The sequence below is a fragment of the Lolium rigidum genome, chromosome 7 (assembly GCF_022539505.1).
Source record: "Lolium rigidum isolate FL_2022 chromosome 7, APGP_CSIRO_Lrig_0.1, whole genome shotgun sequence".
In the NCBI taxonomy this organism is placed as follows: domain Eukaryota; kingdom Viridiplantae; phylum Streptophyta; class Magnoliopsida; order Poales; family Poaceae; genus Lolium; species Lolium rigidum.
Window position 1 is genome coordinate 180010715 of NC_061514.1, and position 12149 is coordinate 180022863.

Consider the following 12149-nt stretch of genomic DNA (forward strand, 5'->3'; position numbering starts at 1 on the left):
CCTCGATCCATAGTGTTGCTTCCGGTTGACGATGTCGAAGATCTTGAACGTGCCATCGAGATCAGATCCTTACGCCTCTAATTCCCACAGACGGCGCCAATAAAGCCTACTATCTACTTTCTTGTTGATGAACTGTTTGTGATATGTAAGAGACATAAGCTACCTGTTAGAGACACAATTATTATCCATGTTATAATATTTTCGGTACTTGAAAACTACTTTGTGCCATGGGTATTCTACTTTCTGCTTTATTTTGATTATTTTAATGTTTTATTAATTGCGGAAAAGAATAGTTATAAATATATTACATATGTATGTTATTTGTGTACATGTACGCAAATTTATATTGTTCAAACTCAACAAATCATCAAATTCCACGGATTCCACAGATTGTACATCCAAACAACATTTGGAATTGGGCAACACCCATTGATTCTAACATCAAATTCCAAGCACACCCAAACGGTAAAATTCAAATTGGAAGCTAATTTATTTCCATCTTGGAATTGGAATCTTGAGGCTAATTCAATTCCAAGCTCAATTCTCTGCATCCAACCACAACATTAGCTAATATTTGGAAGCTTGTCGGAAAACATGTCGGTTTCCTTCCAAGCTCAATTTCTTGTTGTAGAACGGGTAGACACCAAATACCTAGGACATTAGCCTTCAGAATTTTCAGAAGTTGAGACTGCAGAAGTTGCATTTGTTAGCTGAATTATTCATGATTTAATGCATCCGTAACTACATCAAAGAATAGGAAGAATTGCTTATGAAGCTTAAGGCTTATTTTATTTTTGGAAAGTCAAATTGTGTTAAGTTTGACTAAGTTTTTATCAAAAATCATAAACATGCAAAATACAAAATCTATATCATTAGATAGATAATGAAATATTTTTTCATATGGTATCTACAAAATATCATATTTATTGATAGATTCTTCTAAAATTTTGGTTAAATCTTACTTGATTTGACTTTTTAGAAAATATATAAGTCTTAAGTTTTGAGTTTTAGGATGGACGTAGTATGTCTGAAACGCATGTACATCAAACAATCTGAAGAAAATATTGACCATGCCTCCCCTTTAGGACAGTAGCCTGAAGGTAGCACCTAACTTTCATGTTGCAGAAAAACAAATGAAATTATCAGCTGAAACTAGTATGTATATCAATGGAGGAATAACATCAGAAATCAGATCAGTATAAAACCACGTATGCACAAAATCAATACCAGTGATGCAAGTCTGAAGCCCACATTGCTTTGACAACCACAATAGCAAGACCGGGAACTTCCAGATAATTTTCAGCTGTCCAAAACACTTCAGGGCTCAACCACAAAACAAAAAGCGGTTTCATTTCTAGTGCACGTCAATCAATCATGTTCATGGAATTTCCATTTCCCAAATAAGAGGAAGTGCAGTGCCAGCAAATGAAATGCATTCTATCTGTTTTGCTGCTTTTGCATGCTCAGTTGAAGGTCCATGAGGATGAGGCAGTTCAGCCTTTCAATAACACCAGAGCTTTCTTCGCATACACACTTGAACATACTTGCATGCATATTCTTAGGGCAAGCATCACATATGCAAAGATATAATAAGCAATATACATTCTAGACCAGTCGATCCCAATCTACAACAGGAGAATCTAGCTAGCATTTAGCTACGAAAAAGTGATCACAGTTGTTCTAGTTGCATAATCAGCAAGTACTAATGAACTACTACGTACCTCTGATTAATCCACTAACATTAAAGTTATACTAGGTCCTAGTTCGAGGTGGAAGTACGAGTTATACGGAAGCAAAAGCAGAACATGGAGCCTGCCAATAAATGGATGCTCATCGCTTCTTCTTATGTGACTGCCACTGTTTCAGGATGAACTCGATGACTTCTTCCAGTGTTGCTTTCCGGCCCTCCTTATAGTTCCACAGCTCTGATACAACATAACGACCACTGGGATTGTATTCATTGATTTCAAGTAGAGCTTTTGTTACCAAGGTGTACATATCTTCAGTTCTTCACCGTTCTCTTCTTTTAACATCCGGAGCTTTGCATCATCCTCTGAGAGAATCCCCTACACCAAATAATGAGGTAATGTATGTACTGTCAGATGGAATAATGAAAACGTTTGGCAGTCTTATAAAGAGATGGAAACGTTGAGACAACAATAGGTGTTACAAGGAAGCAAGTAGAACCTAGAAAATTAGGACGAATACTACAAGTAAGAGCCTAAAAGGAATAGCAGGGAGATTTTCCATACCGTCCATTCACCATTAACCATGACGACCCTAAAAGGGTGCCAATTTGGGTCTGAAATTTCATTCTGCCACTTCGAACAAAGATTAGCACAAGTAACTTGTGCATCCTCTTGTGATAAATCTAGTCTGCAAGCGTTTGCAATTGCTTTGAGGTCAAGCTCACCCATCCTCTTGACACCTAAATTTGCTCGTCTGTTCGAGCACTTCTGCAAGCCCTACAAAAAATGCAGATTTGATCACAGCTCACAAGGATATAAGTAGTGAAATATATGATGCAAAAGTACCACATCATGGGGACGTGCAATCAATCACAGAGGTAATTAGTGGTAACATAATGAAAGAGAATGAGATTTACAGAAGCACAAAAATCATATGTGTGCATCCGACATTGTTGGAACGGATCAATCACAAGAAGGTTAGTGAACAAAGGAGGTACAAAGTCCCTGGCTTACATCTATCAGCCTTTTCCGGACGACTTGCAACTCGTTGTTGCTTCCTACTTCCTTGGTTATTAGAACCTGATTTAGTGACTCCATTGCTTCCCGGTCATTCTGCAATAGTGCTAGTCGCTCGCTTTCATTTAGCAGCTCTTTTTGAACACGCTTCAACTCATCATTCGCTTCTCTTTGCTGGGTAATTAAAGCCTGGTTAAGTACCTCCATCGCGTGCATCTTATCATGCAATTCTTTGTATTGCTCAATGTTTATCCTCTCAAACTCACATTGCACTGCTAGAGCTTCAAGCTCAGTGGATCTGGCTTCAAGCTTGCTGGACCTCACTTCTAGCTCCAAAGATCTTGCATGTAACCGCAAGTGTGTTGCGTCAAGTTGTTTGGATTTGGCATCAAACTCTGCTGACCTTGCTTCAATCTGCTTCCATCTCGCGTCAGTCATCTTGGATTTTGCGTCTAGCCTTTTGGACTTGTCTTCCAAATCCATAGATCTTGCCTGAAGCTGCATGTGCCTGGCATCGAGTTGTTTGGATCTCGCATCAAACTCCACATGCCTTGCTTCAGGCAGCATGGATATGGCGTCAACCAGCTTGGATCTCTCATCAGCAAGCTTTTTCTTCAGGGAATCCAGCTCTGAGCGTGGCAGCTCATCACTCCTTTTTCTTTTTTGGCTAACTAGAGCGTCGTTGAGTGACTTTTCTTCAAGCTCTGTATATCTTGCTTTAAGCTTCATGGATCTGTCATCAATAGAAGGTTGTTGCATCTTGCGGTCCAGCTCCAAGCGGAGACTTTGATATAAAAAACTGGTTGCTAAATGCTTGTTTCTCGCATTGACTGCTGACCGCTTACTGCATTGCGCTTCCTGGGAGCACAATGTCGACGCGGGCATCTTCGGCGGCGGCAGGACGCCGTCCGGCGAGTGCAGCCACATGAGCCTCTGCAGGTAGGCGCCGTAGTAGCATGCCGAGTTGGGCCTCCTCCCGTTGCTAAGGTCCAAGATCTCCTCCTCCACGAGGACCCAGATGAGCGCGGACCAGTCAACATCAATCGCCCTCCCGTCCATCACCATCTCCGCCGCCGTGCGGACATTGCTGGCCACCTTTCTGTTCCAGCTGTCGCCGGCTTCGAGCGGCCTCAGGATGTAGGCCTTCATGAACTCCGTCGCGGCGAAGGCGACGACGGCGGGCGGATCCATGTGGGAGGACGCGGTCCACCCGGGGCCCGGGAGGCAGAGCGCCTTGGCCAAGGTACCGCAGCAGACCTCAATGGGACCCTTCTGGGTGAAGCTCCGGCCGTCTGCTGCGTGGTAGTTGGCGATGAGATCGGCGACGTGCTCGCGGCACACCGCTCCGGTGGAGCGGAGGTCGAGGCGGACGAAGTCGAGGAGGCCCAGCGCGCGGAGGCCGGCATCGTAGGCGGCGGAGGCGGGCGCGGGCGGGTCGAGGATGCGGATTTTGGCGCGAAGCTCCGGGTTGCACCGCATCCCCAACTTGCGCCGCTCCATGCACCGTACGAATCCGCCGGAATCGTTGCCCCGGGCGTCGATTTTGCTCGGCCAGTGAGGGGGGATCGGGAGTGAGAACGAGACTGAATTAATTTATCTGTAGAACACCACTCTCCGCAGGCCGCAGTGTGGGGTCCGTGACAGGAAGAAAACGAAGTCACACGGGCACGAGGCACCAGCCTATTCGTTGAATTTTTTCTTCTTTCGAAAATAAAGTTACTAGCAATACTAGAAAGTATGATTAGCAACCATTAGAGCAAAATTGATGTCTCAATACTAGTGTTGATGACAATTGTTGCTAAGCGAGTATCATAGAAACTAAGTTGGCAAAGAAAATATAGTGTAACCAATTCTTTGTACGAAGTTGCTTCGTCACGGGCGCGTTTGGTTGCTCGCATTCCCCTTGGCTCGCATCGGGTCAGCAATTTTCGGTCAGTTTGGTTGCCTGGGCCGAGCCGCGTTGTTACAGGAACCGCTTCTCAAAGTAGTGTCGGGCCAGGCCCTAGAGGAACGCCGGTTCGACAGTTTCCAGCGGTGCAGGCAAATCTCCACGCCCGCTGATGCAAAGTGAAATCTTCGGCGCACGGGCGGAGACGAGAATGGAGATGACGGGAGCTGCGGCGCGCATCGGCGAAAAGCGAAAAGGGGGCGGGAAGGATTCCGTCACCTCCCGCCGCTCGCCATGGCCTATTTCTACCCCCTCCTCCACCGTCCTCCCCCCAACTTCTCCTCCCGTCGGCAAGCAGGTAAGAGGCGCACGCATCTCCGGTCAGCGATGGTTGCAGCGACGGCGGTGACTACATCTGGGCTACCTCCTGGTGCAGCGCATCTTCACCTCCGGCCATGACTGTAAGCCATCCTTTATCCCCGTACCGCGGTGATGCTTAGATCTAGGTTGAGAGTTGTCAGATCTTGTCTAGGGTTTGGTATTGTAGCAGGGGTTAGTTCGGATTGTGGTGAGCTATCATGATCTTGCTAGGATTCGACATTTCCGGTTGCTACTGCCATGATCTTGTCTAGGGTTTGGTCTTGTAGGAGGGGTTAGTCCAAAATGGGGTCACCTGCCATGATGTTGCAAGGGTTTGTGCTATTCACCGTTGCAATGAACTGCTTGTCTAATGTAGGGATGAAATCGATCTCTTTCTCTGTCTCTCGAATCCCCCTTATATAGGAGGCGGAGCCGAGGGTTTCGTGCCATACAAGTTACAAATACCGAGAGACTCTTTGAGTTTGTCCCGTATAGTTACATATCTCTTTATCCCTAATCTATCTCTATTTTCCATATCAACACTTCAATGGGCTTCCGGGCTTCGTACTCTTCGGATCGTGGGCTTTCAGGAAACCCTGGGTAGCTTCTTCGGCAGGCCCACTCGCGATGCCTATGTCACTCGCCACCGGCAAGTTCGCCATGGGATCTAGTGAGCCCCTGGGCTCGCCTGCACCAGGTCCTGCACCTGAGGATGCTGACACCCAGGAGTCTGACACAATCAACCTCGATGCTAACAAGCCCGCCGACGCGCCTGACAAGCCGACCGCCGGCAAGAGGAAGAGAGGTGCCTTCGCGGACGACGAGCTGGTGGCCTTCACCAACATGACTGTTGCTGTGAAGGAGGTCGCACAGGCCATCAGGGCGAACAAGCCCACGGACATGCACCCTGACCTCTACAATGCGGTCACGGACATGCTTGGCTTCACCGAGGATGATGTGATGGTCGCCCTCAGCCACCTCGTTGACCACAAGGCCCAGGGATCCAGCTTCGTCAGCATGATCGAGCCACACCGTGTCCTCTGGCTGAGGAACTAACTTGGCAAGTACCACGACAAGGAGTAGTGGTGCCCTTGAGGCGGTGGATCAGGGTTGCATGCATGGAGATGGTGATGATGATGATGATGATGATGTATATTCTGCCAGTATTTCGGATGAAAAACATTTGGCCCCCTTTTGTAAGTATTATGAGGTGGTATATACTAACCCCTCAGGTGATGGTGAACTTTGCGGTGTTAGGATGAGACCCCCACTTTTGTTGTGGTGGTAGGACGACACCACGGTAGTGTAGGATAAACTTCTGATTGAGTTTTGGAATGATATGCATGGCCCTGTTAGTTTCAGATTTGCTGTCAACACTTCTCTTGTTCTATTGCTCATTTCTGAATTGTTTCATTGTTGTGATTGCTAACTTCTTCTTTTGCCATGCTAGTGGTATGTGGTGTTTCGCGGGCGGGTTCGAAGAATCTACAACTCATGGAGAGTCTATCAAGATCAGGTCAATGGCTACTCCAACAACAGCTATCGAGGATATACAACATTGGAGGAGGCACAACAAGAGTACCTCACCTTCCTGGAAGAGGAGCTGCAGGAAGATCATGCCATCGATGAGGCAGTGCCATTAGGACAGCTGCCGCCGGAGGAAGTACATGCTCTACAAGGAGCACCGCGCAGGTACGTCCCAGCCGGGTGAAAGATTACATCATCGCCTTCCTCATCGTGTTGATCGTCAGGATGTTGTTCTTCTGAGTGGTCTCTGATCGTATGTAACATGCCATGGCATGGTAATCTCACCCTATTTGAATTGTGGTAAGGATATGGACTTGTGATTTGAGCAACCAAACAACAGATTCCTGTTTTCCTGCGTGCAAGATGGGCTGGAAATGGGCAACCAAACGATGGGGCATGGGTTCCTTCTCCGGCGCGCAAAAGGGCGCTCAGCCTACCAAACGACCCGCCAAAATTGGCCCATGGCCCGTTCGCAACGCGCAATGCCCCCATCTCGCTGGCGCAGCCATGCAGGTTTTCGGCCCAGGCAACCAAACGCGCCCCACAATACTAGAGTTGATTTTCCGCAACAACTAAGTTGGTTTTTGAAAAAAAGTAGTGTAACCAACTCTTTGAATGAAGTTGCTTCGCCACAATACTAGAGTTGATTTTCCGCAACAACTAAGTTGGTTTTCGAAAAAAAAGTTCATTGAAACATATACAAATTGAATCTAGTTTCGAAGATCTCATCGTAAGAGATCTAACGATGAAAACGGATCGCTATTTTGACAGATGGTTAAATGTTATGACTTTTTTTGAAAAAAAAAATCATATAACATTAAATGACGTATAATTTTTATGTGCTAAACTTTCTACTTTTAGAGGGAGTGCTTGGGTGGACTAACTAGCACCACCCGAGTGGTCCCTAGCCGTGTCTTTTTTTTTTCTGAGAATGCCTAGGCCCATTATCGTGCGAGGATAAGCTGCACACTGAGGCTGAGCCGGTGGACGACGCGCCACTTGCTCCCGCCTTCCCATGTCGGCCGCGGTGCTCCCCTCCGTCGCCACCGCGCGGGAATCCGGCGGCGGCCACAGTGTTGCCCTCAACGCCGATCGCGCCGTTTCGCTCCTCGTCGCCTGCTCGACCGCCCGCCGCGCCTCCGAGCTCCACGCTGCCGTGCTCCGCGCGGGCCTCGACAGCGACCGGGCGGTCGCCTTCCGCCTGCAGCACGCCTACGCCGCGTCCGGCCGCCTCGACCACTCCCTCAACCTCCTCCACCGCACCCAGGACCCCACCGCCATCTTCTACACCTCGGCCATCCGCGCCCACTCCTCCCGCGGCCTCAGCCTCGCCGCGCTCGCGCTCCTCTCCGACATGCTGTCCGACGGCCTCCTCCCCACCGCCCACACCCTCTCCGCCTCCCTCCCCGCCTGCCGCGGCCTCGCCCTCGGCCGCGCCCTGCACGCGTACGCCTTCAAGCTGGCCCTCTCCGGCGACTCCTACGTCGCCACCGCGCTGCTCGGCATGTACGCGCGGGCGGGGGACGCCGCCGCCGCCCGTGCGCTGTTCGACGAGATGCAGCCGGACCCGCACGTCGTGTCCGTCACGGCGATGCTCACCTGCTACGCCAACATGGGTGCGCTGGATGACGCGCGCAGCCTGTTCGACGGGTTGCCCAACAAGGACTTCATCTGCTGGAACGCTATGATTGACGGGTACACGCAACACGGGAAGCCCAACGAGGCTCTCCAGTTGTTCCGGCAGATGCTGAGATCGAGTGTCGAGCCCGACGAGGTGACTGTCGTGCTGGTCCTGTCTGCGGTTGCACAGCTTGGTACGGCGGAGTCAGGGAAGTGGCTCCATTCCTATGTCAACAACAGTCGACGCGTTCGACTCAATCTCAGAGTGGGCACCGCACTTGTTGACATGTACTGCAAGTGCGGAAGCTTGGAGGATGCGGTCGCTGTTTTCCATGGAATTGCTGACAAAGATATTGTTGTGTGGAACGCCATGATCAATGGTTATGCAATGCACGGAGAAAGCACAAGGGCACTGGAGATGTTCGCGCAATTGCGGGAGCAGGGCCTCTGGCCCACAGATATCACCTTCATTGGCTTGCTCAATGCTTGCAGTCATTCTGGGCTGGTTGAGGACGGCCGCAAGTTCTTCCGATCAATGGAGCAGGAGTACGGCATTGATCCCAAAATCGAGCACTATGGTTGCATGGTGGACCTTCTTGGTCGTGCGGGGCTCGTAGACGAAGCATTCCATCTTGTCCAGAGCATGACACTAACACCTGACGCTGTCTTGTGGGTGTCACTACTTGCCGCATGCCGGCTTCACAAGAACATGGCGTTAGGCCAGCAGATTGCAGACTATCTTGTCGCCAAGGGGTTAGCCAACTCGGGGATGTATATCCTCCTCTCCAACATCTACGCAGCTGTTGGTAAATGGGAAGAAGTTGCGCAGGTGCGGTCGATGATGAAGGCTAGTGGCATCCAGAAAGAGCCTGGTTGTAGTGCCATTGAGATAGACCGGAAGGTATACGAGTTCGTTGCAGGGGATATGAGCCATCCCCGCACCGATGAAATATATGCCATGCTAGACAAGATGAATGGCCTAGTGAAGGAGCATGGACATGTTCCACAGACTGAGATAGTTCTGCATGACCTGGATGAGCCGATGAAGGAGAGGGCACTTGCGGTACACAGCGAGAAGCTTGCCGTTGCATTTGGACTGGTAAGCACAGAGCCTGGGGCGACGATCAAGATTGTCAAGAACCTACGGGCGTGCTCTGACTGCCATGCAGTGTTGAAGCTGGTATCGAAGATCACTGGCAGGAAGATTGTGTTCAGAGACAGGAACAGGTTCCACCATTTTGTCGACGGGTCCTGCACTTGTGGTGATTACTGGTGATCCCATGATGCGAACTCAAACTTTACGCATAGTAAATAGGGCTACTGACATTTGTGCTGCTAATTGAGATACAGTGGTAATGTGTGAACTACAGTTGCTTTTACGAACTACGTTGGTGAGGGTCCATTTTACACACATTTAAATCTACCCCTGAGGTTGTCAACCATAAAATGGTGTGCAAGTATAAATGTCACTTAGGGCTTATAAAGGTTCGGAGATTTCCTTATGAACTTTTTCTGTCCATATGTCAGTCATCATTTGTTTCTTAGATTGTGCCGGTAAACCTCAGGCGCTGCAGTTGTCTACTTTCCTGTGGTCGCACTCTCGACTTGTGTACTATTTTGCAACACTTTTGCTCATGCATCTGAGATCATTAATCTGTGAACCGCATGGGTATGAAAGCTGATTGTAACGACCTGGTAGTTTTCTTCCTGCATGTTTTTCCGCGTCTTTTTGACATCATCATCATGCATATCATCTACATGGTTTTGACAAAAAAATTCAAATAAAATTATTCTGTTGTTTCCCCTCGCATATGGTTTTATAAAACCTTCCTCTTGTCTCTTCATTTAATAAAACATCTTTCTCACTTCTCAGTCATATTCAAGTCAGTTTAAATTTGGCCTGGTTTTTAAAATGGTTTAAAAGCAGATTTTAAAATAAAATGTGAAATGGAGAAACCATGTAGATAGTGACAACAAATTTTTCTCGTGAGATAGTGACAACAAATTCATGATCTTATATGGTTTTTTCCTTTTTCTTTGCTACCTCACTAGGGATAAAGTAAATGCATGTGCTATTTTCATCACGTGACAAAAGTGATGATCTTGTTTGTTCAAGGTATCATATTTAATATTCAAACATCATGTCAAAGTACTTATGGCTATGCTCCGTTAATTCTTAATACAAGATTGCATGGAGTTTTCCCTTTGTTGTGAGTGTAAGAGAGATGTGTTGCATCATCTCTATGTTAGGAGCCCATATGAATGCTTATCAAACATATATTGAAGTTCCACCAATATTATCTCATCAATGAATTGCTATTATCCACTACAACTTTAGAAAGAGAGTACACAAGTGAACCCATGAACCCCGGTCCAACTTTAATCATAAGAAACACCTTTCCTTTGCATTTATCTTACTTTTTATTTGCAGTAGTATTTTAATCCGAAAATACAAAAATATTTAGTTACTTAATCACACACAAAACCCACAAACAACTATCTCTTTACCGCTTTCACAACTATCTCTTTACCGCTTTCACATAGTTTGCTTTACTTATTTAGTTTACTTTACTTGTGTTGCATCTTTTATTTACTACTAATAATACGAAACCTTATGCTTGACAACCACACGGTGGAGTTGTGGACACAAGGCATTACTTTACTTTGCAGGATGGCTATAAGAAGAGGAAAGGAAACAACTCTTTCCTAATTCCCCGAGAGTTCGATATAAACCCTCGAGTCACCCTTGTGGAGAAAATTCTTCGCTGACCACAACACTCTACACTTGGAGTCCCAACGTCATCAGGGGCGTCGCCGGAATAGAAGAGGGAGCTAGGGCGGCGGCCCTAGAGCTCCTTTTGCTGCGGCGGCAGAGAGGCGCAGCTGGGTGCTGCAGCTTGCGGTGTCGCAGGCATGGCGCTGCAGCAGCGGGGTCTGAGCAGGCCGTTTCGGGCCTCATATGTGGTGGGCGGGCGCAGAGATGCGGTGTGCTGCGTGATGAGGACATCCCTACTGAACTACTACCTCCGCCACTTCATCATGATCGAGATGTTGCTGTGAAGCTCAAGTCCAATGAAGTCAGGATTGGACCCATTACAAGGGCTCGTGCAAAGCTACTAGAACAACATGTGAATTCACTCCTAAGTGATACCGCTAATTTACATGTTAAGAACTTTATACTAACTAAGTCGTTGCAACTATGTATGATGAGTTATGAGGGAGAATGAAGCGTTGCACGGGAAGAAGAGGAGCTACACAAGGTGTTGGACGTGAAAACATTTCACGGATGCACGAGGAAGGAGCGAGAGGCAAGCACATCAGAAGAGGAAGGCCTCAGCGGCACTACCACCGCATTACCAGCGACACTTCCACCCGTGAGTAGTGGTACCATCGCCGATGCCAGTAGCACTGCCACCCGTACCTAGCGGTATTGCCCCCGGGTCTGAACCATTTGGCCGAAAACCGTTTTGGGTCGGTTTGTATCCAGTTATTTCGTACTCCGGTCGTCCCGGATGCCTATATAAGCTACATGGACGCCCCCAAATTAGGTTTAGACCACGATTTAAGATAAACCCAAGTTCCAGACTTGTTGCTATTGCATACAGCTGAAATTACAACACAAATTCGCATCGATCTGGTGTTTTTCTACTGAAAGTTTGTGTGATCTGCCGTTCCATTGGGAATTGGGAGGTTGCAATTTACCGTTTCATGGTCGTCAGCTACGTGTGTAAGGTGTGTGGAGTTGCGAATATCTGTAGAGTTGAGAGCTATTGCATTAGCGATAAGATTGATCAAGAGAGTTCATAAACGTCATATATGTTCTCTTCATCAACATCATCATCTACCACCTCGCTTACTGAGAAGATCGGGCCACCCCTTATCATCTTGGTATCAGATTTCAACGTTTCGTCGGTAAGTATCCACAAATGCACCATAGATTTAGTTGTGAGTGTTCATCCTATATAGAAAAAGAAAAAAATATTAGGGTTAGGGTTGCCATAGCTTTAGATTGCATAGATTTTAAGTTTTAGTTGTTGGTCGTTTTAGTT

At 47.5% G+C, this 12149-nt stretch overlaps 1 protein-coding gene and 1 pseudogene across 1 annotated transcript; one reads left to right on the forward strand and one right to left on the reverse strand.

The window, feature by feature from the left end:
- Positions 1–1575: 1575 nt before the first annotated feature.
- LOC124672336 lies at positions 1576–4205 on the reverse strand (annotated as a pseudogene).
- A 3290-nt stretch (positions 4206–7495) lies between these two features.
- On the forward strand, positions 7496–9602 carry LOC124677058 (pentatricopeptide repeat-containing protein ELI1, chloroplastic-like). Its single transcript, XM_047213056.1, has one exon. The coding sequence runs from the start codon at positions 7496–7498 to the stop codon at positions 9374–9376; it is 1881 nt and encodes a 626-aa protein (XP_047069012.1). The 3' UTR covers positions 9377–9602.
- The last annotated feature ends 2547 nt before the right edge of the window (positions 9603–12149 follow it).

Excerpts from the sequence above, each read along its gene's own strand:
- LOC124677058 (XM_047213056.1), top strand. The coding sequence starts at position 7,496 with ATGTCGGCCGCGGTGCTCCCCTCCGTCGCCACCGCGCGGGAATCCGGC.